Source organism: Branchiostoma belcheri, unplaced genomic scaffold (genome assembly GCF_001625305.1).
Source record: "Branchiostoma belcheri isolate BF01 breed outbred unplaced genomic scaffold, Haploidv18h27 scaffold146, whole genome shotgun sequence".
Classification (NCBI taxonomy): Eukaryota; Metazoa; Chordata; class Leptocardii; order Amphioxiformes; family Branchiostomatidae; genus Branchiostoma; species Branchiostoma belcheri.
Window position 1 is genome coordinate 493,610 of NW_017802891.1, and position 27,606 is coordinate 521,215.

Genomic DNA, 27,606 nt, shown 5'->3' on the forward strand with positions numbered 1-27,606 from the left:
CGACGCATTCTTGTAGTACTTATTTTCTTAAGAAACATGTTCTTAAGAAAATAAGTACTACAAGAATGCGTCGATGAAGGTTAGACATCCAGGTAATACGATGTGCCAAAAAGCAGTTACTCAAGCAACTGGATATGATTTTGGAAACGTCAGACATTTCAGCTAGTATCCAGTAGATTTCGTCAGTGACTGAAGAATGATTTGACTGTTTTTCTGACACATTGTGTTGTTTGTATTGTCCCCATGTACAGGTGAATGATCACTGTGTAGAGATCCCAAACTTCCCCCCTGCAGTGCGGGGGGTCCTGTGGGAGCAGTGGACATTTGATAAGGTGAGCTCAGACAATCTACATTAAAGGCAGTTAATGCAGGGTTACCTAGCAAAACAAAATAATAAGAGAAGTAACATTTGCAAAGCAAAATTGCGTAATGTTTACCTTCGGACATGGTCTGCCCTGTTAGTTTTTACTCAAACACATTCACATAACGTTACATGTACAATGTACTACGAGTATATATATATATATATATGGTGACAGGAGCAGAGCAAACCATGAAATGGCAACATTATGTAACCCAACACCAGTCACCATGGTGACAGACGTCAACAAATCATGTCATTGGCCAGGTCAGAGGTTAGTGTTTGGAACAGAAGAGGAAGAAGAAACTGAGTAAAAATATATATTTTCCTTCGGTAAACATAAATATTCTGTATGCTGAGGAAATCAGACATTTACTATAATTTTTCTTACTAATAGCACATTTTTGTCATCATTTCAAACTTGAAGCTTTTGAAATAGCCCAAAACAAGCTACATGAGGCACTATTTTTGGGTACCACCCATAAATAACTAGCCTACAATACAAAACAAGCTATCATTTTCCCTCAGTGACATCACATTTTTGCCTCACAGGTAAACTTGAGTACATTGCACTGAGTTATTTACAGTGTGTTATCTGCTCAGATAAGCTCAAATATGACGTAACTTTTAAGCTATATATAAGGAACACAAGTTTATTGTTTGGCTCTTGTATAATTATTAAGTTGCTGTCATTTCTGTCTCCTTTGCAGTGGGTTTTTGTGGTGTATGACGAGGAAAAACTCTACACCTATGCTTACAGCAGAGCCTCAATCAAAGGTAAATTAAATATGTCCAATCTTTATTCTGACAGTTGCTTGCAATGATATCATTATTGCCATTTGATGAAACAATTATTGTCTCTGTCATTAACGATGGAAAGTGATGATGTGAAATATACAGTTTTGTATTTTACTTAATAATATGTCATACCCAACAACATGTCTATCAAATTGAATGCCAAATGTACAAAAAGTTGTGTCTTCTGAAACATGTCTATCAAATTGAATGCAAAATGTGCAAAAATTTGTGTCTTCTTATTGGAATTTTGCATGCAGCTCAGGCAAAACATAATCAAATTATTCTATGGAACATTTGAAAGCCCGTGTGATAACCAAGTAGAACCGCTAGTTACCACATGGTAACCCGTATTGAACGTTATGTCGTACCTGGGCCATGATTACGTTCGATACGGGTGTTCCGGCCCGTGTGATAACTAGCAGTACGGCCGGGGGTTCTTAACACGCACGGCCCGGTCCTTCCAAATGTTCCATAGAACGATTCAAACACATTTTGCCCTAACCGCGTGCACCGCCTTCGAAATTCGAGTACAAAATTCGGACGTTGGAATTGATGTTGTTGCATTTTTTGGGTTAAGGGACACCAAATTTTTGCTCATTTCGCATTGAAAGGCATGTTTTAAGTACTTATTGGTGCTCTGACCCGATCACAGCATATTGTACTGACTGTATGATGTTTGTTAATAAATAGCTGTCAGCTTCAGTTCTTTGGAGAAGCCAGCTGAAATTCGTACGTACTCTAGAGTAACAAAGTTAGTCACATACTGCAAACATGGTACCACAGGGCACTGCTTAAAGCACTATTTGTCAGCACCAAGTAAAACTGGTAACTCTTTTACACTCTCATCTAACAGAAGCTATGACCTCCAGGCCAAAAGGTCTGGACCCGTTGGACTAGGTCAGTTAGTGACGCTTGAACCCCACTGCTACACACTTAAGCCTCGGTCACAACCCGCCGTACATGCTTTTTGTCCGTACCTTTTTTGGGAGGCCACGTCTGCTACAGTTTTTCTGAAAACGTGGGGAAGGAGTGACGTCAATGCACGTTACTCACACGGTTGCGCAAGGTGTAAGAGTGTGGTCTGCGCCCCACGTCTTGCCGCAAGCGGTTGCGTGCATCGTACGTTGCGCAAGTGGTGAGTTGTACGTGCTTACAATGCACAATCTCTGTGCGATTGCAACTTTACCGTAAGGAGGTCGTACTCACACGTGCGTCTTATGTACGGTACGTTCGGGGCACACGTGTCGCCCGTACTTGTACGCACGGGTGGTGAATCTGCAGACCGCACGTCGAAAAAATTTTAAATGCACTTAAAGTTCTACGGCGTGTCTGCGTGGATGCCCTACGTTTGCCCACGTTTTTGCACATAGACAGCACGCAGAAGCACGTACGGCGGGTTGTGACCGACCGAGGCTTTCTGTAGTGAGATTGTACACGATGTCAAGCAGGTAAATTAAATATTATATATAAGGCCACACCAATGTGATTTGTTGGTTCACGGATTTTGACAGGGAAAAATAAAAAATAAAAACAGGCCTAGGCATCCTATGGTAGCCCCAAATGTTCTGATAATAAGAATCATGAATTTAACATACCAGGCTGGTTTGTAATTTAAACAATGAATTTCAAACTTTTGATCAAACCACTGCATTGATAGATAGAAGAACTGTACTTGTCTAGTAACAGTTGTAACAACTCTGTATTTTGGAGTTGATTTAGAGGCTGAAGTGTTTGTTTGTTTTTTTTGCAAATCAGAAAAAAAAATGAAGCAGGAGAAACCTAGAATTAACAAATTGAATTGGTGTGGCCTAATCAATAATTATTATAACCGGTGCAATAGCTCAGTTGGTAGAGTGCTCACTTTGTAACCGGGAGGTCGTGAGTTCAAACCCCGGCTGGGTTATACCAATGACTTAAAATGGTACACACTTCTTTCTCTTAGAAGCTTAGCACTCAGCACATATGAGAAAGAGTGTGGGAAGGTCAAACACACAGCACTACCAGTGGACTAGCCCCCTGCTGTAGTGCTTGCACAACTGTGTGTTGCCCAAGGGCTACAGAAATGGAGATGGGCACCACCCTACACTCTGCATAAGAGCACAGGAGACCTTTCTTTTCTTTTTCTTCTTTTTCTTAATCATGCTGTTTCCCCTTCAGGTCCTGCTGTGTCCTTTGCTGGCACCACCAAGCTGCCCTATGGACAGCTGCCTATCCTGCTGTACAACGGTGAGGTGACGTGTCAGACACAGGGTGGCCGTATCACATCCTTCATGCTGGACACTCACAGTTTCCACAACATCGAAAGACTGCAGGAGCAGCCACCATCGGAGGTATGATGCAGAGCCAGGGCTCAAAATACATTGTACATAAATAATATATTGCCCAAGTTTTTTAGAAATGCGTACATTTTGAAAGTTTACATCTGTCCTTAAATTAGTACAACAGAAGATTATTTCAAATGACATAAGATTTGATTTTTTGGACTCCCTGTTCAAGTCTGCTTGGGACATGATACTTTTGATTGCTGTATAACCCTCTCAGCTTTCGTCCTTTCCCTATTATCTGCCTTCAACTACTTATCAGCCCCTGCTTGTGTCAAGATGTTCACGATACCTCCATGTCCACTCTCAGCTGCCACCATAAGTGGAGTACTTCCCGTGTTATCTGCCTTGTTCAAGGCTGCCCCTGCTTCTGTTAAGATTATCACGGTCTCTGTATGTCCGCTCTGAGCAGCAACAAAGAGTGGAGTCCTTCCTGTGATTGCCTGGTTCAAGTCTGCCCCTGCTTGTATCAAGTCGCTCACCATCTCGGCATTACCACCCTCAGCTGCCGTGCACAATGGAGTGCTGCTAGAACTTATATAAGAACGATTACATGTACTATAACTGACTTGGCTTGGATCGGCCCCATTGTTCAGAAGTAGTTTCACAGTCTTGTTGCAGCCTCTTGTACAGGCAGACATCAGTAAGGTTTGACCATATCTATCAGTCACATCATTGATCTTCGCTCCTCCACTAATCAAAGTCTCAAAAACATGTACACAATCATGCCAGGTTGTACTGCTGTTGCGCTCTTCACACTGCATGATTTTTTCAGCTGACAAACAGAGTGGGCTGTAACCAGATGTACCAATTTCTTTATTTACATCAGTGCCTTCTTCAATAAGGGTTGTTTGTAATTGTGCATCAGCATTTTCGATGGCTATCCAGAGGGGGTTTTGTTGATAGTTCTCCGCCCTAGTGACTTCAGCGTGCTGCAGAAGAACTTTGCAGACTTGTCTGTGTCTACCTGCATACACAAGTGGGGATGAGCCGTGTTTGTCAACCTTACTTGTGTCTGCCCCTTCCTGCAGCAGAAGTGAAACGATGTTAGGATGTCCGCCCTTCACTGCATCCCAGAGTGGAGTTTCTCCCTCGGAGTTCTCTGTGTTCACCTGTACACCTGCCTGTAGCAGGGTCTTCACCTTGTCTTCATCACCTGTCCAGGCTGTTATCCTTAACAGCGGATCTCCCCAGGTGGTAGTCTCATCTGTTTGATCACTAAGGAAGACATCCATAGCTTCATCCACAATCTCTGCTACCTTTTCTTCAAGCTGCTCAGTTGACTGGGTAGCCACTTGTAAGGGGCTGTGGAAGCCAATTTTCTCAAACTCTTCATGTAAGTCAGCTGCCAGCTTGCCACTCTCAAGGTACTCATTAAATGCACTGGTACATTCATCAGTCTCTGGAAAGATTTGCACATAGATTGAAGATGGAAATGATTCCGCAGTTTCAATACCTTGACAATGTCTACTGAAAAGGTCAGCAATGATGTTCCTACACAGGTCTTCATTTGCATCATAGAGTTGAGAAAGGTTCTCCATAAGTCCTTCCCTTTCAGTTTCTTCAATCTTAAGATAGAAGCATGTCTTAAGGGCTTGCTTTGCGAGCTGCATGCTCTTAAGAGCATTTTGAGCTAGTTTTAAGCCTCTTGAAAGATCTTGGACCATACCTTCCCATGATAGTGACAGGGCCTTGACAGCTTTCTTCAGTCTCTCATCTGTGGCATATTTCTTTGGCTTTGGACAAGAAACTCCAATAAAAGTGTTTTGTTTGAACAGCGGAGCAGAGCCATCTTCTTGACATGGATACAACTTGTCCACAATGTCTTGTCTTCTAATGTTCTTCAAAGCAGCCAGTAATCTCTCCACTGTTGCCCCCCTTCCTTGCCGCTGCCTCCACTTCACCAGCGTAGAATGGCCTTGCCAGACCAGCTCTTTTTCTTTCTCAATTTGCTGTACATCCACCTCAGATAGTCCTAAATAACCAGCCAAGATCTTCCAGTCTTTACCGAGTTCCATTTGTACAATCTTCATGACTTCATCCAACTCTGTTTCTGCATTTTCTCCCGCTGCCATCTTGCTGTAGCAAAAATGTTTCCACCTCCGAGTTGTTTGTCCTGTGGTTGCCACAACTGTTAACCATGGGTTAAAGATTGACGTTTAAAGCTTTTTTTAATTGCCTCAAATCACCGTAAGTACAAAAGCCAAGGTGTAACATGCAAAAACAGGTCACTCACAAACCAGCCAGATTGATTGATTGTGTTTGAATCTAAGTACAACAGATGCAAAATTGAATGATTTAAAAATAGATGGAAAATAGAAACTTTAAGCATAATGTGGACTGTGCACAGCATTACATTGTTAAATGATTATTAAATTAAATAACCTTTCATAATGTTGACGCACCAGGAGTTCAACTTGGCAGTATTGTTGTGATTGGATACAGATTGTTATCTGTTGTCAAGTGTTCAGAACTGCTGCTAAACAAACTAAGGCCTGTGCAGGTTTGAAGCATTGTGCCAATTGATAATTATAATCCTTTTATGCCAACCCTGAAACTGTCTAAAAGACAGTTTTAGGGAGGTTTCTTGATAATATAGAACTTTTGCACATGGTAAATTTATTCATCTGGTTTAAGTGTCCCCTGCATGACAAGTTTTACATGTAGCTTGGAGGGTCATAAATTAAATGTAAATTCCAAGAAAAACACAATAGGCCTTTTCTACAGTCCCTCCTACATTTGTACCTCCAAGGACATTACATTGTGTTACAGAAATGTCGTTGATACCTCGGTCAAAACATGAAAATACATTGTATTTAACCAATATACTGATTCATTTTGTTGCAGTGTGGACTCTCCAAATTGGATATTAGATTTTCTCCCTAGACATGCCCCAATGTTGTGGTCTTCAAAAGGTGACTTAACACAGAGTTCCACACTTCACTAATGTACAGGTGCAGCTTTAGTTAGAGATGTCCCCTGGATAGGATGTTACAAAATGTACATGTACCTCATTAATGGAGGTCCTGTGCTTGAGGAGAGTCACACCTTGAGCATGTTTAGAAAGCCCCTACAGATTAGAGGCCATTCCCAGTGTGATGTGAATGAAAAAAAAAAAACACTGCAGTTTAAATGGGGTAGAGAATGTTCCATTATATAGCAGTTTGTAGCCTTGGCTTGTGTTTTGTATCTGTTAGTAACAGTACTAGTGACAGTCCAGAATACAAGCTCTTGTACAAACTATTTCCTAATCTACTAATCTGATTTGGTTCTTCCTAATGCTGACTTGATCACACAATAGGAGGTAATTTTACTGATTTACTGTATTAAAACAGAACATCAAAAATGCACTGGTTACAGGGCTGGAAATACTGGGTGCATGTGCACCTTAGTGCACCCAAAATGGGAGCTATGCACCCAATTATTTTCTGTGGGGCACCAGTGCACCCAAATATATTTTTGTAGGTTTACGTAAATCATACTATGTAAAGATGTGTAATAGAATACAGCATATTCTTTACATTTAATTGTCAGAAAAATAATAAAATCATTGTTAGTACTAGTAGTAATTTTCTTTATATTAGTTTTTGCTAACATTATACTGTCTCATTTTATTTTAAAGGTGCACCCAATTCCCAAAAATTAATTTCGAGCCCTGGGTTGAAGAATCCTAGAATTTACCACATGGTGTGGCAATGATTTACAGACTGAGTGTAACTGTGTCTGCATCTTCCCTCAGGTCAAAATGTCTCTGGACCAGTGCCTGAGCCTGAAAAGGTATGTTTATTACATGTTTGATGTCAATATGATTTTTACAGCCAACAGGAGTGCTGAATGTGATATATTTTGAGTCACAAATTGTTTTAGCATCAAAGTTGGAAGTTTGTAGCTGATGTGTTCCACAATACCATATATAGGATTCCAATGATCGATTCAGAATTGTTTTGTGATGGAAAGCAAAGAATCCAGAATCAGGAATAAACCCATGATATCCCTCTCCTAGTATATAGGTGAGGAAGGGTTGGTGGAAAAAGCAGTCCAGTCCGGGTAAAGTGTCTTCAATAGCAGCTATTTGGACTTTCTATCAAAACCAAGCCTAAACCCCATAGGCTGGACTGGTTTTTCTGCCTCCAGACTGGACTGCTTTCTCCACCAACCCGATGAAGAGTAGTAAAACTGAATTATTGTATTTGCCAATTCCTGTAGGTACAAAGAAGCCTGGGGCCTGTGTATGTTCCTGAATGAGCCTGAGAGCTGGAAGAAGCTTGGTCAGACATCACTAGAGGAGCTGGAGTTGGAGTATGCTATCCGTGTGTACAGGGAGCTGGGGGACGCTGGGCTGGTCTGGTCACTGGAGAGGATCAAGGTCAGCTGTTACATGTACATTGTATATCATTCATCTACCAACATCTTAAGGACAATTGTATCTCCAATCTTTTATATCAGAAATGCACGACAACAACAAATTACAAAAATAGTTGAATACAGAATAGTACAGGGACGAGGGATGGCACATCAGCACCAGGGCTGGGGATGGTACAGGATAGTACAGGGTGGGGGATGGCACATCAGCACCAAGACTGGGGATGGTGCAGGATAGTACAGGGTGGAGGAAGGCACATGAGCACCAATGCTGGGGATGGTACAGGATAGTACAGGGTGGGGGATGGCACATCAGCACCAATGCTGGGGATGGTACAGAATAGTACAGGGTGGGGGATGTCACATTATTATTTCCTTATTTGTTCACACATTTTAAGACTTTACGGCTACGTGATGTAAGCAATTGATCAACTTTTTACTATGATTATTACCAACACAGATGAACTTTGATAATATCATTATTTTTTATCATTATATTTAGAACACAGAAGATGAGAACCTGCTTGCCGGCCATGTGGCCATGTTCCTGGAGGACTTCAACACTGCCCAGGAGCTGTACCTGGCCTCCAGTACTCCTGTCGCTGCACTGGATGTACGTTCTACACTACTGTCTTATTACCTTCGCCAAGAAGGTTATGTTTTCAGGGGCGTTCGTGTATGTGTGTGTTTGTGTGTGTGTCTGTCTGTAAACACGATAACTTGAGAAGGCCTTGATGGATTGTCTTGATACTTGGTAGGTGGGTAGGTCTTGATGAGACCTCAAAATGATTAGATTTTGGACCCCCTAGCGGCTTATTATGGTACTGCAGCTGAACTTCCGGTTTTGATATCTCATGATCTAGACATGCTATGGTGATGAAATTTAGATGGTAGGTAGCTCTTGTGCTGGGAAAGAAGTGACGTGAGTTTAGGCCCCCTAGCGGCTTGCTCTGGAACTGCAGGGATAAATTCTTGAAAATATTCAAAAGGGGATAACTCAAGAACCGGTTGACGGATCGCTGTGATTTTTGGTATGTAGGTAGCTTATGTGATGCTTAATATAATGATGTGACAATTATGCAAATATGGACGTAATTTGCATAATTTATGGGGAAATTCTATAAATCAGCTGCATTCCATGATAGGACAATTGAAGCTTGTGACATTGGTAATTGACAACGAGAGAAACACAGGAAGATATTGATTATGTTAATAATGACTTAATTTGCATAATTAATGAGAAAATTTTATAATTATGTAATGATAACTGCCTGGAATTCCATACTTGTGGTATTTGAAAGTTAAATTGAGGTGAACATCATTAAATATAATTTATTCAAATCAGGACCTCATTTGCATAATTTATTAGGAAATGCTGAATGCATTCTTTGTTAATATAAGACTGTCTTTTGGTTGAGATTATGATAAAATGATATAATTCATGAAAATTAGGTTCCTATTTCTTAAATCAGGGGGGAATAATCTAATCTAAACTTTGTCAGTCATAAAGATTAACATCATTTGGCGAAGGTATGAGATCGGGGAACTCTAGTTATCATTGAAATATACATGTACAGAATTCTGGAGTACGGAATACAGAATAACAGAGATTATAACATGATCCATTTTGGCTTTATTTTCTCCAAAAAGATCTACAGTTTTAGCTTCATCATTTAGGAGCAATATAAGTATGGACAAAACTGGGCAACTTCTTATACCAGGTAAAGTTTACTATTAATATTGAAAGTAACATGATAAACAACTGTTACGGAGGTTACAGTGACTGTCATAAATGCATTTTCTTCAGCAAATGACAGCGAACACTCCTTGTTTGTTCCCTTAGAAACCTAGAAGAAAACTGTCATCAAAAATGTCATCAAAATGGTATTTTCTTGTCTTATAATGTAGACTCCACAACTGTCTTTACTTGTCGATGAGCACAGAAATCTGCAGTAACGGAGGTTCCAGAACTCTTTGAACCTGCGGCTATATTTTCTTTCAAGTCATGAACCAAACCTAGTGTTTTGTACATTTTTTGTGAAACATAGTAAGTGTAGTGGGAATTCAAGTGAAGAAAGCAATCATGATGATTTTGAACTTAAAAATCAACATAAATTATTATAAGATGATTCAATGGTCCAAGTTAAAGTTCATTGTTCAAAGGACAAGTTATACACAGTAGGCCAATTTCTTCTTCTTTGGACCCTTGGCCCCATGTGGAGCAAACGCAAACGCAGAATCTGAATCTGTTATTTTATTTGCAAATCAGTAAACAACGAAGTGGGCAAGTCCGAGAACCAATAATTAAATTGGTGTAGCCTGATTGGAGTATTCATTACTGTATTTTGTTCTATTCCATAAGTACGAGTACAGAAATTTGATTGGTCTGATACATATACATTGTACATGTAACCGTGTGTTGCCCCTCTGCATCTTGTCCAATCAGATGAGGCGAGACTTGCTGCATTGGGACCAGGCTCTCCAGCTGGCCAAGCGGCTGGCTCCTGACCAGATCCCCTACATCTCTAAGGAGTATGCCCAGCAGCTGGAGTTCACGTGAGCAGACAGATTCTTCAGGCCGGCCCGGGGCTCTAGCCAGCACTCGTTTTCCTGTCAGTTACCGCATCTTAAGTTTGCAGCATGTGACAGAAAAATTTTAAATCCATCATCCTTGACTAGTGCTGTGTACCTAAACCCACATTTAGGTTCAGGTCCGGATTAAAGTCCAGAGGTTTAGGTTCAGTTCTGGACCTAAACCCATGAAATATACAAAACTGCATGTTGGCAACTTTGCAATCATGTTGTTTGGACAAAACTTTGGCCATATAACATGGAAGCCGGTACTTGACGATGCCCAATGGCAATGTTTTCTTCATTTTGCAGCACAGATTTTACAATCTATGGAAGGTTTTAGGTGGTTTGGAAAAAATAGGGGTATGTGACAAAGTTTTGAGCTGGCTAGAGCCCTGGTCTGGCCAATAGTGCTGTTTGGAGAAAGCAAGAGACCTAAACTTGCAATGACAACCTACACTTTACTTTGTTTTCATTCATCATCTTCCAATTATTCGATATGAACAGACTTGTGCATGTGGCATACATTTTAGGTTACAGTAACACTCTTAAGCCAAGTACCTAGTTTGTCATGTTGTCTGTTTGATAAGAATTTGTCTGGAATAGGGGTGGGTACTGGTTCAGCCGGACCGGTTTAAACCGGAACGACGTTCGGGAACCGAGTCCAAAAAACTGATACACGAAAACAGGATCATCGGATCTGATGTACATTTCTGTAGATTGTACATACATCTTTAGATAGTCTGCCCATGACAGGTAAAGAAAATAACCCTGAATCAAACTAGATTGGCCTTAATCCATGTTTGTCTCTCTCTGTAACTGTGTTTGGCTTCAATATACAAAACTGTACAACTTGAAAATAATACACATTGTATATAACACACTAGTGAGTGCCTGTACTCATGTTTCACACTCCAAAATATGATATAATAGTACTACTGTACAATAATCAGGTCCAGGTTTAGGTCCGGACCTGGACTTGATCCTCTGAACCTGATCTGGACCTGGACCTGAATACCCACCCTTAGTCTGGAATGATTTTAATAGATACTAAATATTAAGAGATTTATAACAGAACTATTTATCACTGATGGTTCTTCAGATGCATGAATTTAATGTACACACAATGTACATGTACTAGAATCTATAAGAGAATTTGCTGCAGGTGATAGCAGTGCCTCTAAAGTTTGTGTTTCAGCAACCATGTCAAAATGACTTTAGTCTAAACATTGGTCAAGGAGATTTTACTTAGGGTCTCCCTAAAACCTCCTTGGTCTAAATGATGAGATTTCAGCCTTGTCATAACATTTATTTTCATAATCATTGTCATAAATATTTTCCAGTGGTGATTACAGCAATGCTTTGGCCCATTATGAAAAAGGCATCACACGAATACCCGAGGTGAGTACATTTTGTAACCACTGACTTAGTGTAGAGCTGTTTAATTTTGTCATCGGCCATCCCGAAATTGCCTTGGATGCCTTAAATTGTAGGCTGCACAGCTCCAACTCTATTGTATGTGGACAGACAATACAATATATACAATCCATATAGAATACAACACGGTGTATTCCGTATCGCCCGAGGTACCAGCCTGACCGCGGGTCGGATCACCCGAAGGCCAGAGGGAGATCCGATCCGTGGGAGGGCTGGGACCAAGGGTGATGCAGAATACACAGTGTTTTATTTTATTTATGTCATACCACCCAAGAAAACACGCCTTTCAATGCAAAATGAGCCAAACTTGTGTCCCTAAACCCAAAAAATGCAACAACATCAATTCCAACGTCCAAATTTTTCGAAAGCAGTTCACGCGGTTAGGGGGAAACGCGTTCAAATCGTTCTATGGAACATTTAGAAGTCCCGGGTCGTACGCGTAAAGAACCCCCGGGCCGTATCGCTAGTTATCACATGGGCCGGAACACCCGTATCGAACGTAATCGCAGCCCAGGTATGACATAAATTGTAGTATCAGGCCAGCATGTTGAAGTTTAACTAACTGCCATATTTATATGCACATTCTTACAGTATCGTGACCATGATGAGGCCTGTGCTGCTGGTATTGCCAGGATGTCTATCAGAATGGGAGACATCAGAAAGTGAGTAACATTTTGACTTTGAACCACGAAAATAAAAGTATGTCTACTGAGAAAAAACTGCAATTAACAGTATACAAAAATGTAACTCTTACATCTGTGTCCATAATATCACCAGGGTCCATAATATCACCACCTTGAGAAACAGTGTGCTTAAAGAGATTTTTACTGCAACATACTTTTGGTATGCACTCCTGCACACCTCAAATGTACATACCTAGGGTATGTTGCAGTAAAAATATCTTTAAGCACACTTTTTCTCAAGGTGGCGATATTATGGACTATGGTGATATTACATGTATGGACACAGATGTTACATGATGTTTATCATAGAAAGGTGTCAATTTAATTGTTTGTAACCTGATAAACCCACAGTAGTGCTGCTGTTTGCAGTGGCCAAAATGTATTTTAATTGTATTGACCTTGATGACCCTTCCACAGAGGGGTGAGTCTGGCCATGAAGATGCCCAGTAGGACTCTGAAGAAGGACTGTGCTGCTATCTTGGAGAATATGAAGGTAAATCAAAGTGGCTGATGTTACACTCTTACTCTCCAAGCAGAGGTTTACATACATGTAGGCTTTGGCATATTTTTGACAGTTTTTAGATCTTCGGGTAGCCTATTGGATACTATTTGCTAGTCCTGTCTTGCCAATTTAATGAATATAGTTGCTGTAAGTTGTAACTGTCTTGCCAATTAGACAAAGTGTCTTGCCAATTTGATACTGTCTTGAAGCTACCAAAAGATCTGCTTGGAGATTAACCCAATCTGGAAGGTATACAATGATCAGCAAAGTAAAGTAGGTCATAGATCAAGCTAACAAACCAACTAGTGCCCAGAATGTGGGAGTGAAAGGCCAGCTCTTGATTCCTGCTGCCAGGTTACTAGCTATCCTGCTGGTGAAGTCACAGTGAGTTGAGAACCTGGGGAAATTATTATTTTGAGAAGCAAACATTATAATTATGATTACTGATTCTCAAAGTAATATTTTTCACCAAGTTCTAAACCAGTTCCCATGTTCTTTGTAATGTCACTAGCGGGATAGCTGACGTCTAATTAAATTACCTGGCAACAGGAATCAAGTCAGAGCCACCAAAGCTTAGTGTTCAATACTATCAATAAATCTTTTATTATGTTCACTGATTTACAGTATTTTTTGCAGATGATGAGAAAATGTTGTATTTTGGTATGGAATGTATTAAACTTGTTGTTGTGTGTCACAGCAATACTCGGAGTCAGCAGTCCTGTATGAGAAGGGAGGGTACTTTGACAAGGCTGCATCTGTCTACATCCGCAGTAAGAACTGGTATGTACAAACTGTCATGGATTGAAATGTAAATTAAACTTCTTTTTTGTCAAGGGCATGTATAAAATGTACATTGTAATACTAGTGTATGACTTCTTAATATTGAAACATTCTTACTATTTATTTTTGATTCTGTTTAATGCTTATGCTTGCATGCGTACACATGGATTTTTGCTGCATTGTTGTTATCAGCTACATGTATGAAGTGGAAACGAAATAATGTATGATGCATGCTTTTAAATTCTGAGTGGTGCAGGTAAAATTTGTCTTGTGCAGGTGATTTTGAACTGGCACAATAGCTCAATTGGTAGAGTGCTCGCTTTGTAACCGGAAGGTTGTGAGTTCAAACCCCGGCCGGGTCATACCAAAGACAAATACAAAATGGTACACACTTCTTTCTCTGCTTAGCACTCAGCACATGTACAATGTATGAGAAAGAGTGTGGGAAGGTCAATCACACAGCACTACCAGTGGACTAGCCCCCTGCTGTAGTGCCTTGCACAACTGTGTGTTGCCCAAGGGCTATGGAAATGGAGATGGGCACCACCCCTATGCTCTGCATAGAGTGGAATGGGACCTTTTTTTTTTTTAGGTGATTTTCAATATTACCTTCACCAGTGCAGGTATGTAGAAGAAAAGTATTTTGAGCCCTGCTAAGGGAGTCTACTGGTTTTTTTTTCCCACCAGGGCAAAGGTTGGAGAACTTCTACCCCAAGTCAGCTCCCCCAAAATCCATGCACAGTACGCCAAGGCTAAGGAAGCTGAGGGGCGCTACAAGGAGGCTGCACTGGCTTATGAAAGTGCTAAGGACTTTGATAATGTCATCAGGTAATGTCTTTGTTGAAGGAAGTTATAACAGGGTGGCTAGGAAAAATGTTTAAGTATGAGAAAGTAACAAAATGACTGCTTTATGTGGCACACTTAAGTTATTGTCAAGTAAATACATTCAAATTTGAACACAGTGAAAATATTTGCAAAGTTTAACGTCTTAATTTTATGGATGACATCCTCTGAAGACCCCCAAACTAGTACGCACAGGTGAATGAAAAAATAAAAATGCTACTAAACCACAGGAATACAAAGCTGGTAATTGTGAATTAACGACATATACGACAGGCCGGCACATGCAAAGTTTTGAATCGGCACTGTACGTATGTACTGAGCTTCGGGTGCCGTCCTCCAGAGTTATCACCGGCTCCCTATTGTCACTAACTAGCATGGACTACCCAGGCCTAGAGCCAGGCCAGAGCTTCAGAGGACGTGATCCTTTTTTTTTTTGAGAACAGGCAAAAATCAATGCGCACGCAGATGTCATCCATAAAATTAAGTCAGTGTGGCCTAACAGAAAAAAACTATGATAGTTGATCACATCTATTCAATGATTTAATGTAATGATAGTAAATCATATTAACAGAGGTCTTACATGTACATAAGTTGTCTAGTAGTTTTGGTTTATAAGAAGCTGAAATGTGTTGATGATCTGTTAAATAAGCGAAATTTGGAAAGTTTTCACTGCTGATGTAAGAGTTGACTGAAGTCCTGCCTCTCCCAGGATCCAGTTAGATCACCTGCACAACCCTGAGGAGGCTGTCAAGATCATCAGGGAAACCAACTCTCAGGAGGGAGCCAAGATGGTGGCCAGGTAACTTCTCACCTTTTTAACAACCTTGTCCGATGAACACAAACCATTACATTGTATATAAAGAATACAGTCAAGATATGTGGGGTCGTGTGGCGTAGCGGTAGCATCTTCGGCCCAGATTCGAGAGGGCGAGGGTTCGAATCCGACCCGATGCCACCGATCTTGTGTCCTTGGAAAAGGCACTTAACACGACTTTCCTCACTTCACTCAGGTGAAAATGAGTACCTAGTTTCGGTTAGGGACGTCCCTCGGAAAGGACGTTAAATGAAGGTCCCGTGTTTGGGGAGAGCCACACCCCACGCACGTTAAAGAACCCACCACACTTATTGAAAAGAGTAGGGGACCTTCCCAGTGTGAGTGGTTCAAACCTTACAGTCTGGTCTCGGGGTTGACATCTTTGAAAAGGTGATAGTCACCTGTTATGTCAATTCTTCCACAAATGTGGTAAATCGTCAAAAAAAAAAAGATGATAACAGAAGGTAACATTGGCAAAGCAAAATTAATTAAGGCATTATGTTTACCTTCACATGGTCTAGCCTAATAGACCACTGCTCTGTTTATTCTTACTCAAACACATTCATGTACTAAGTCTTGTATATACATGTAGTGCCCCCAGCTCTGTCCTGATACATAATGAAACCAAATACCACAGGGTGTCTACTACAGGAACAGTTACCATGGTGACAGACCTGGTCTGGTTCAGGTCATAGACCTTATGTGTTTGGAGAAGAAGAAGAAACTGAGCAAAAACAATATGTTTTCCTTCTGCAAAGGTGAACATAAATATGGAGGTGAGAAGAGTAGTGACAAATGAGGAGATAGGAGACAGTAGTCAGGTTTTGGATGAAAACTTGAAGTTTTGTCTTGTGTTTTCAGGTTCTTCCAAAGACTGAATGACTTTGGATCAGCCATCCAGTTCCTTGTGATGTCCAAATGTAATGATGAAGCCTTCCAAATAGCACAGCAGCATGGTCAGATGGAGGTGTATGCAGATATCATAGGTACATTATTCTGTGATCAATATCATTCGATATTGCTGCACAGTCATATGCATGTAAAAGCAACGCTCAAAATGAGTTGACTATTCAAACTTCTACAATTTATCCCAATTTCTCTAAACTTACAGACCAAGAAAAAACTATAATTCTTCTTTCAACTTCCCAAAACCCACAAATTTTGGAAAAGGTGGGACGTTACGTCTTCCATGGTTTACAGAAGAGAAGTCAAATCCTTTAGACATAGTTTTGACATAGTTATAGTTCTAGACAGCTACCTTTATCATGTAGACTTAAGTTATTTTATACTCTGCTTCATTGCTGTCTTATGTTTTGTAATTTGCAATTAGCCTCCGGGCAAGAATTAGCAATGAACTTTTCATTATTTAAAGGTTAACACAATATATGCATGAGTTGCATCAGCCTGTGTAAGGGTATGTCAACCGGTAAGGGGCGGTATAAACCAGATTGAGCTGGGTTACCCTGCTAGTCAGCCTACTACAAACAGCCTCCAGTTTAATTCTGGACGTCCAGTTTAATTCCAGACTACTTCCCGTATCTCAGCAACCTTACATCTAGATGGGCTAATATTGTAACCTATAGGTAAAAATGATGTAAGAAATATGTAGACATAGCAGCCATTGAGGACCCCTTGGGGGTTAACCCAATTCTGCAGAATTCTACAGAATTCTGGGAACTTGAGCCAAAATTTTGTGCGGAATTCTACAGAATTGGGTTAACCCCCAAGGGGTTCTCAAAGGCTGCTATGTCTACATATTAGTCCATGGGCCAGACAAGGTTTTGTTACCAAATCAAGGGACAAAACGCGAATGCCTTCATGTGATAGTCCTTCCCACAAGCTTTTTGAAAATGTATGATAACCATGTTAAGTGCCCAGCTTGGACCTTGTTATCTGACCTTGAACTTTGACCCCATGGGGACCATTTCCTTTCCTACTTATAATGCAAAGAGGAGTGTCAAATAATCAAATATGGATATTTTCCAACGTTACTTGGTGGCCAGATAAAACAGGAAAAAGGATTACAAAAATGTCAATTTTGTTCCAATATGTCATTTCTAAGAGAAGTTATGAGCTTTTGAAATTCCATTTTTCTGTAAAAATTGGTAAAAAAATGGAATGTTTACTTTTCAAAACCTGTCAAATATACAGATTGCATTTTTACCAATTTTTATCAAGTCATCCTTTGTCCCTCTGTTTGGTAACAAATTGTCATTTTTGGGGACCTGGCCCATGGACTATATTTCTTGCATTTTTTTTAATAAGAGTTTACGATATTAGGCCATCTAGATGTAAGGATGCTGAGATATGGGAATTAGTCTGGAATTAATCTGGAAGCCCAGAATTAAACTGGAGGCTGTTTAACAGTAACTACAATTATTTTTTATAACTAACTTATATCATCCCCGGGCCGCGATAACGTTCCATAACGGGGTTCGGACCGGGTCTTACTTTACGGTACGGCCCGGTCCGGAACCCATTATCGAACGCTTCCATGGCTTCCATAAAATGATTCGAACGTGTTTTGCCCTAACCGCGTGTGCCCCTTTCGAAAATTCGAATACAGAATCTGGATGTTGGAATATTGATGTTGTTGCATTTTAGGGTCTAGTGGCACCAACTTTTGGCTCATCTTGCATTGAAAGGTGTGTTTTCTTTGGTGGGTATGACATAAATAAAAAATATAACTGTGGTGTATTCGGCATCGCCCTCGGTCCCAGCCCTCCCGCAAGTCAGATCTGGCTGATACCTCGGGCGATACAGAATACCCCGTGTTGTATTCTATTGTACTCTGTATAGTCCTCATGCAGTATGATGACTTGTTGACTTTGCCCACAGGTCCTGATGCTACCAATGATGACTATCAGAGCATTGCCCTCTACTTTGAGAATGAAAGAAACCACTTCCTGGCAGGAAAGTTCTTCTACTTATGTGGACAATATGGCAGGGTAAGGCATGAAAATAGATACACCTGTTCAGAATTCCAGTTTAATTCCAGACTGCTCACATCTACATTGGGCTAATATTGTACACTATAATATATAGGACTGGTAAAATGATGTAAGAAATATGTATAAATGTAGCAGCCATGCATTGAGGGCCCCTCAAGGATTAACACAATTCTGCAGAATTCTGGCTCCAGTTCCTAGAATGCTGCAGAATTTTGGCCCTAGTTCCCAGAATTCTGGCTTCAGTTCCAGAATTCTGCAGAATTGGGTTAATCCCCAAGGGGTCCTCAATGGCTCCTACATATTTGTAATGTATTTCTTACATCATTTTTACCAGTCCTATAGTTTACGATATTACGGAATTTAAGTCTGAAATTAAACTGGGAGAAAATACTACTAACAAAAAAGTATCAACTATTCGCACAAGTCAATCGTCTATAGCTTATAATTACGTACTTAAGTTTGATCAACGTCTTCTAACACTCTACTGAACAGCCTTCTTTGTTAAGATAAAGATTTCAAACTAGGTCTTTTACTACTAGTGAGAAGATCATTGATAAACATTTATTTATTCATAAATATTATAATTAACATCTTCAAAGGTTAATATCATTTGGTGAAGGTATGAGGTCATGGAACTTATATGATACTGGAGCCTAAGAAATGCTATAAAGTTATTAGCTTCAGGACGATTTGAACTAAAGTGATGGTTTTTTTTCTGTACAGGCCCTGAAGCACTTCCTAAAGTGTCCCTCAGGAGATGACAGCCAGGCGATAGAGATGGCCATAGAAACAGTGAGTTGTCATAAACATGTAGCTTGTTTATATATTATTACACAGTTCTGTACACTCAGCCTCTTCTTAAATGCCAAAAAATTGTCCTATCATACAATATCATTATTAATGTCCCAGCCAAGGAGCACTCTTTCATGGTACAAGTATCAACCTTCGGGTTGACACATGTACCTTCGACCCCACGTGGCGTAAGCTGGCACACTCTTTTGTGACATGCCTCTTCGCGTCTGAAAATGACATTATCCATCTGCTATGCCACTCCATTTTCTCATTAAGCCGACACTGGTCCTATACTGTCAGCTAGTTCTTCTGCCAGCATGCTTTTATGCTACATAATGTAAAGTTATTGTTGTATGTGAATGTAGACAATTTGTCTTCTTGTTTTTACTATGGGTCCTAGGCCTGATTCAAATAAATAAAGTAAATAAATAGATTGTGGACTCTTCCAGCACCCCTAACTATTTCAAGATCACGTCCGTCTGTTAAATATAGAGTTTTCCTAGTCTTACATTGTGCCAATTCTATCAGGTGGGAGCTGCGAATGACGACACTTTAACTCATCAACTGATTGACTACCTGATGGGAGAAACAGACGGCATGCCGAAGGTATGTAGTTTTACATATCCACCATATATATATAGTTGTAGTTGTAGTCCGTACGAAAGTTGCTGTACTTCTGTTGTGTCAATAAAGATTGTTCACAGGTTACCACAGATGTTAAGGTAAAGTTCCTCCTGGCAATGTTTCATTTTTTCATTTCTTTCTTAATTGATATTTATCCAGGGTTTACATGTCACCATGTTGGCGATTTTCAATACTCCCTGCACATACTAGTATTGAACAAAACATTAACTATTAAAAGTAATATAATAAATGGCAAGGTATAGATTAACTAAAAGTACATGTTAATTATTCTGTCATAATAGTGAGAATCCTCAAAAATGATAAATTTAAAAGTTAAAGTAGTGCATCAAACAAACCGTTAACAAATTCAATAAAAGTCAATAATGAAGACAATGAAAACTGACATTGCATATCAATGATAATTGTAAACACAATTTTACATTTATTAACTAACAATTTAAATTTAACTTATGCTTAAAGAATCACGAAGTACGTGTAGTAACAAATCAGTTAGGAACTGTATTAAGATGGAATGAAAATGAAATTTCTGATAATTACTTTTTCCCATTGCCTTCCACAGGATGCCAAGTACCTGTTCCGTCTGTACATGGCACTCAAACAGTTCAGGGAGGCTGCCAGGACTGCCATCATCATCGCAAGGGAGGAACAAAATGCTGGTAGGTACCTTTCAGCACCTTCTGCATTGAATTTTCTCTTTCCTGTACCACTACTGGACCACTGTGAGATTTTGATTTGATTTTGATTTGAAATTGCAACAGTCCAATTCACGCGGAACAGAGGCAGCTGTTGCTGATGTTGTGTCCCGCACATAGAAACGAATACTGGACACTCAGACACTTCAGCACCTTCTGCATTGAATTTTCTCTTTCCTGTCCCACTACTGGACCACTGTGAGATTTTGATTTGATTTTGATTTGAAATTGCAACAGTCCAATTCACGCGGAACAGAGGCAGCTGTTGCTGATGTTGTGTCCCGCACATAGAAACGAATACTGGACACTCAGACAATACTCATTTTCACTTGAGTCTAGTGGGGAAAGTCGTGTAAAGTGCCTTTCCCAAGGGCACAAGATCGGTGGCATGTCAGGACTCGAACCCGGGACCCCTTGATTCCAAGTCGCGCACCCTGCCCTTGTGCCACACGACCCCACGATGTAGATGACCTACATGTACTAACTTTAGTTTGTTGTTTTGTACAGGGAACTACCGTAATGCCCATGACGTGCTGTTCAGCATGTACACAGAGTTACGCAGTCACCAGATCAGAATCCCGTCAGAGATGGCCACCAACCTGCTGATCCTGCACAGCTACATCCTGGTCAAGGTCAGTCAGTGTTTATCACAGCTACATCCTGGTCAAGGTCAGTCAGTGTTTATCACAGCTACATCCTGGTCAAGGTCAGTCAGCATTTATCACAGCTACATCCTGGTCAAGGTCAGTCAGCGTTTATCACAGCTACATCCTGGTCAAGGTCAGTCAGTGTTTATCACAGCTACATCCTGGTCAAGGTCAGTCAGCACTTATCACAGCTACATCCTGGTCAAGGTCAGTCAGCATTTATCACAGCTACATCCTGGTAGCATTTATCACAGCTACATCCTGGTCAAGGTCAGTCAGTGTTTATAGGACAGGTAAAGTCCTGCACTTTCAACAAACATTGTAAAATGTAAAATGTTATATTATTGAACTAGAAATTTTGCAAAGCAAATGCATAAAATGTTTACCTTCACATAATATGGTCTGCTCAAACACATTCGTATATATCGTCAGACAGGAACCTAAATCCCTCCTGCTGTAAAATTGCACCATGATGATATAACGCAGCACTAGTTACCATGTTAACAGACAGTCTGGTTCAGATGGTTGACCTTTTTGGCTTGGAGAAGAAGAGGAAACGTAACAACATACAAATAAACATACAGATAAACTTTAGTTATGAGAACGAATAAACAAACAATATTAATGAACTTTATTGCTGGACCATTATACATGGTGCAAGTTGACAGTTTTGAATATGAAGTTTTCTGCCTTACTGCATTGTTTTTCTTGTCCACAGATCCATGTGAAGAAAGGAGATCATAAGAAAGGAGCCCGGCTGCTGATCAGAGTAGCCAACAACATCAGCAAGTTTCCTTCTCGTAAGTGTCTTTGTCAGGATCACTATACATGACTTTTTTTTTGTACATGTACAAAGTACAATGTAGTTCTGGTACTGATCGGTTGTTTAAAGTATCTGTGTCTGCATGTATAGCTTGTATAACCACCCTTTGGCGTAACACACCAGCATTGCAGGCACGCGGTGTGGCATCAGCTATATTACACTAAACAACCTGTTGGACCTAATCTTTATACAATTTAACTGAGTTGTTTAAAGCTTTCTAGTGATAATGCCCCAACTGTACTTGGTGGCAGCAGGTTCTACAAATGTATTCTATAAGTTTTTTAACACCTCAATTCTTAGTGGATAACTCTGGTATTTGAAGGCATGACTGTTTTCTGTTCTTTTCTGGGCTGGTACCAGAATGCACCACATCCACAGTTTACTAGTCATTTTGTACATCATGCATAGTCTAGACATTTTAAGTACAGCTAAATACTATTCTATCACAGTGACATGTTTTTACATGACTTAATTGTATCAGTCTCCTCAGTCCTTTGGACTTCTGTAACAGATTTTATCATAGCATGAAAGTTCATCTGTGTTGGTACAGGTCATTATGAAATAAAGACTAAGCTTTAACTTCCAACACTTAGATTACAGAATTGGGACTTACCCAAATTTTCGGTTGACTCCATCAACCTTGTTCCCGGAATGGACCCGTCTACTCTTGGAACGTGACGTCAGAGACACATGACCGTAGTGGCGGGTCATACATGCCAGATAATGTTTAGGTTTTTATCATGTACATGTTTCAGACATTGTCCCAATCCTGACATCCACCGTGATTGAGTGTCATCGTTCTGGATTACGTAACTCGTCCTTCAGCTACGCAGCCATGTTGATGAGGCCAGAATATCGCAACCAGATCGACCTGAAGTACAAGAAGAAGATTGAGGCTATTGTGAGGTGAGAGAATGACTGTATCTTCACAATGTGCTCCTTAACATATGTAACTATCAGTCTGAGATTGAAAATGGATCAGGATGAAAATAAAGACAGCTGATTGTTTTTTTTGCCTTTCAACTGTAGAAATTCTGCTCTTGTTTGGCATTACCTGATTATATAATTAATATTGTTTGGCATTACCTGATTATGTATTATATACTAACTATCTGTACTGGTATAGGTATTAGCTGGTATAACCGCCTTTCAGCGTAACACACCAGCTTCGCACTTACGCGACGCGGCGGCAGCTAGCTACATTACACCGATCGATTTGTTACACCTAACCCTTGAACTTCTAACTCTAGACATTGTTTAAACCTAATCTAATGATAATGCCCCTACTGTACTTGGTGACTGCGAGTTCCACTCTGCAATAGTTCTAGGAAAGAATGAATTCTTGAACACCTCAATCCTTGGTTGATAACTCTGATATTTGAAGGCATGGCTATTTCTTGTTCTCTTCTGGGCTGGTATTACAGTTAGGTACTTAGTAGTTGGGACGTCCACCAGTTAATTAGGCATTTTGTACATCATGCAATATAGTCTGGACATAACTGTTTATTTTCTGTGTTGTCCAGGAAACCTGATAAGACAGAGGAGGAGGAGCCGACAGCCCCGTGTCCTTTCTGTGATTTTGCCCTGCCTGAGATGGACCTAGTCTGCCCTGAGTGCAAGAACAACATTCCCTACTGTATCATCACTGTGAGGGGGATATAGTTTACTCAGTCGTTTTTTGGATATCAAGATATCAATTGTTTTTTTATTACAAAGAACTTTCAAATTGTTAAATGTCCTGCTGTTTATTGTTGTTCAGGGGCGCCATCTAGTGAAGGATGACTGGACTGCATGTCCCAGCTGTGACTTCCCTGCTCTTTTCTCAGAGTTTAACAGGTAAGCATGACAATGTGCTAATTGTGAATGTCTAACAGAAACCCTGCAACAGGTACATGTATCGAAAAAGGTCCATTGTGTTTCAATGAGTAAGTGTGGTCCACTACTTATCAAGAGAATTAGAAAGAAATATGTTCATAATTTGCCAGAATGTACCTTACATTGTAATTAGGTAAACCAGCAAACATCCAATTTCTGTTTTCATAACAGTATTGAATAATATTATCATGTTATTACCTCCGGGAGAGGAGACATCCTTCCGCAGAAGGGTTTTGTGAGAGATTTAGATTTTCATGTTCGCAGCTGTTTCTCGCGTTTGGGTGGACGGATTCTTTTGAGACTTGGTATATCTTTTGCTATTGGGCTGCAGATGATGCATGTTCTTTTGTTTTTATTGTATATGTGTTTTCGGGTGTGAAAATGGTGCCTTTTGGTGGCCCCAAAACACCCCTTTAAGTGTGAAAGTGGTCGCGACCGTTGACCTTTGGCGTGTTTAAGCTATTCTCAGTCTGGTCCACGTATATGACCCCTCACACAGAGGGGTGTCCGGTCTCGATAAATTCTTTGTTTAAAACCGTATATAAAAATATACAATAAAAAGCCCGGAGGTATAAAATCTCAGATTTTACTTGTTCTATAAACTGTAACATACTGAAAAATGAGGGACGGTATTGTTTTTGGTCAGTCTATTTGTTTGTACCTTGTATACTAATGCTGGTCTTCTGTTGTTTTCAGTCTCCTGGAGACAGAAAGCACCTGTCCCATGTGTTCTGAGAAGCTGACTGTGGACAAGCTGAAGAAAATAGCCGACCCGAGTCCATATCTCAAGGTGGATGAGCGGGAAGACTGATGGGCAGTGGAGGCCAGGTCTGGAGATAACTTGTGAAGGCTGACATTATAAAATAAAATCATTCACCTGTACACATATATTACAGTACACTTCTGGGTGTCTCTGTCAGGGTTCTAGCCAGCTCAATTTTTTTTCTATCAGCCCAAGTTCGTGATTGAAACTGGGGGGACAGTGCTCACAATGTAGGGGGATGGGGTCCGTGGGCAAATTTTGTCTTTTCAAGCCTTAAAAAATGCAATTTCTCACATTTTGAAATACAAATCATGGGGGTGAGAGTGATTGTCAATGGTCCTTTGGATGTTTTTTTGGCAATTTTGTTTGTCATGATTGACAGATTGATTATTAAGAAAATTTCACACCACAGAAAAAAAGGTGCTGGCTAGAGCCCTGGTCTGTGTGTATAATCGTGTACAAGGGCTGTTCAATACAGACTTCCCCTAACCCACCTCCCGTAACAATGTAGAAGGCTGCATACTGTATGTATGATCTGTAGGTCACATGCCAATTTTCATTTCTGAAAAATTAGTACAATGTTGAACACTTACTGTATTCCGACATGAGGACAAAGATCAAGGCTGTCGTTGGAAGTTTCTCAACCTATCTACATCAATTAATCCTCGTGGGCATAACGTTACCGCAAGGACGGACGGAGACCATAAAGATAAACACTTTGACAGTACTCAACTCAAAACTCACTTTATTCTTAACGTACCCTGATCGATTTTAAAACGTTGTGGTCACTTTATTCTTAACGTACCCTGATCGATCTTATAACGTTGCGGTTCTAAGAATACCATCAATCTTAACGTTGCCGTTTGGACGTCGAGCGGACACTAAAGTCGTCGTTCCAACGTACAAACAGCTTAACGGCTTTCCTTCAAACATATTTCGTTTCATTTCGTCCATTTCGTTCCATTTCGCACTTTCTGTGCACCATATCAAACCATACCATCTCATCCCATTGGACAAATTTTAAAGTTAGAATACTTGACACTGAACAGGATGGTCACACACAAGCCATCACTTAATAGAGACGGTGGATGATATAAACTCCCTGGCACGTTTGGTCAATTGCTGACGTCACGTACATGTATCCGTAAAGTCTCACTGTACATGGCACTGTATTGTGCAGTGTTAGCCTCTTTCAAGAAATACAGACAGAGAAGGGATAAGCCCTTTATAAGACTAGTGCAAAAGCGCAAAATTATCAAATATTCATGTATTTGGTGTAATACTTTTGTTGAACACAAGTCACAGTATGTTGTACATATTAATAGATAATATTATGAATTATGTACTTTACAATGCTCAATGTGTAGTCCTGTAACAGTTGATATGTTAGGGAAAACTTTGAAGTTGGACCTGGAATTAAAAGCTATTCAGTATGACCAAAGAAAGATGCTAAATGATATCAAATACTCCCGTACTTGGTGTAATACTTCTGTTGAACATAAGTCACATTATGTTGTACATAATATTATGAATTATGTACTTGATAATACTCAATGTGTAGTACTGTTGATATGTTAGGGAAAACTTCGAAGAGTTGGACCTGGAATTAAAAGCTATTCAGTATGTAAGTTTAAATTGACCTAAGAAAGATGCTGAATAATATTAAGGCAAGATTCTGTCATTTGACATTGGAATTTCAGTTACATTCCGAGAGAAGTTAATGTAAGAGTTGATTAAGTGTTCTAAATTCCTGTTCTTGTAATTTAACTAGTGTTTTGCATGTTGTAAATTAATGTGACTGACTTTTGTACATTGTGATTGTCTCAGTTTGAATGAGCTGGTAGCCTCCACTGTTGCTCACATCATCATACTGTGTTCAGTAATGTCTGGAAGTTAAGACTAAAAGATCTTAGATCATAATGTTTTTTTTATTAATAAGAAGTAAAAAACAACATTTAATTTAGATTACTGTATGTATATGTGATTTGAGTAATGTACCATGAGTGTAAAAATGTGAGAGTTGTTCTTTAAGTGTGTTGAGTTAAAGAAAGCATTATTCAGTGTGTATGCAAATCATATTACTTATTGTAGGTGATGTGCTTAAGAAACTGTTTTGTTGTTGTTTGGTGTGAATAAATTGAGATTTCTGTTCATGCAAGAGTCCTCCATATCCAACATAAGGCAACATAACTTAATATCGAGTTCTAGCAACATCTTTTTCTAATATTCATACATGAACATTCACCCAGCACTCTGAAAGAACTCTGGCAGACATATTGCCATAAGGCCACACCAATTTAATTTCTTGGTTAACGGATTTTTCTAGAAAAATACTGGAGCGGGCGGGCCAAAAAAGATAGAAATAAAAACAGGCCTAGGCATCTTATTATGGCCCCAAATGGTACAATAGGAGCCATGAAGTCAACACACCAGGCTGGTTCAAAATTTAAAAAATGAATTTTGAACTTTTAATGACACAACTGCATTGAAAGATAAAATAACTGTAACAACTAGGAAGAAAGGTACTGTTTTCAACTGTTCATGGTAAAATATTGAGCATTTTGTAGTTGTTTCTGATTTTTTTTTGCAAACCCAAAAAAACAATGAAGCGGGCGAATTCGTTAACCAAGAAATTAAATAGGCATATATAAATATATATATATATATATTTATAGTGATATATAGACTTAACTAGTGATTTAGCAAACTTAACACTGGGCTCATCTAGAGATGTTAGGCCACCCAGACGAAGTGCAGAACTGTGTACGTAGTTGGTGTACATGCATGCTACCAAGAATGATGCGAGGCCGTTGCTCCCAACTCGAGCTTGCCAAATTAATAAACACATTTCTCCTTCAAGTTGGTAATTTCTCATTTGCCGAACGATTTTCCTCGCGGTGCAAGATTTTGCACACCAGTGTTCCAGTGATTACCCGCACACCGTGC

The 27,606-nt window shown here is 39.9% G+C and overlaps 1 protein-coding gene across 1 annotated transcript in view; it reads left to right on the top strand.

The window, feature by feature from the left end:
- Window positions 1-26,801, top strand: part of LOC109465046 (WD repeat-containing protein 19-like) — a 41,849-nt gene extending 15,048 nt beyond the window's left edge. The window contains exons 17-40 of the mRNA XM_019762189.1: window positions 252-332; window positions 1,072-1,138; window positions 3,317-3,489; window positions 7,220-7,257; window positions 7,687-7,846; window positions 8,345-8,455; window positions 10,289-10,398; window positions 11,757-11,814; window positions 12,442-12,512; window positions 12,951-13,026; window positions 13,733-13,815; window positions 14,503-14,643; window positions 15,368-15,457; window positions 16,334-16,458; window positions 18,311-18,420; window positions 19,147-19,215; window positions 19,744-19,821; window positions 20,420-20,516; window positions 21,060-21,184; window positions 21,918-21,999; window positions 22,778-22,928; window positions 23,546-23,669; window positions 23,782-23,858; window positions 24,594-26,801. Of these exons, the coding sequence (XP_019617748.1) occupies window positions 252-332; window positions 1,072-1,138; window positions 3,317-3,489; window positions 7,220-7,257; window positions 7,687-7,846; window positions 8,345-8,455; window positions 10,289-10,398; window positions 11,757-11,814; window positions 12,442-12,512; window positions 12,951-13,026; window positions 13,733-13,815; window positions 14,503-14,643; window positions 15,368-15,457; window positions 16,334-16,458; window positions 18,311-18,420; window positions 19,147-19,215; window positions 19,744-19,821; window positions 20,420-20,516; window positions 21,060-21,184; window positions 21,918-21,999; window positions 22,778-22,928; window positions 23,546-23,669; window positions 23,782-23,858; window positions 24,594-24,708 (2,412 nt within the window). The 3' untranslated portion in view covers window positions 24,709-26,801. The remainder of the gene's footprint in view (window positions 1-251; window positions 333-1,071; window positions 1,139-3,316; window positions 3,490-7,219; window positions 7,258-7,686; window positions 7,847-8,344; window positions 8,456-10,288; window positions 10,399-11,756; window positions 11,815-12,441; window positions 12,513-12,950; window positions 13,027-13,732; window positions 13,816-14,502; window positions 14,644-15,367; window positions 15,458-16,333; window positions 16,459-18,310; window positions 18,421-19,146; window positions 19,216-19,743; window positions 19,822-20,419; window positions 20,517-21,059; window positions 21,185-21,917; window positions 22,000-22,777; window positions 22,929-23,545; window positions 23,670-23,781; window positions 23,859-24,593) is intronic.
- The last annotated feature ends 805 nt before the right edge of the window (window positions 26,802-27,606 follow it).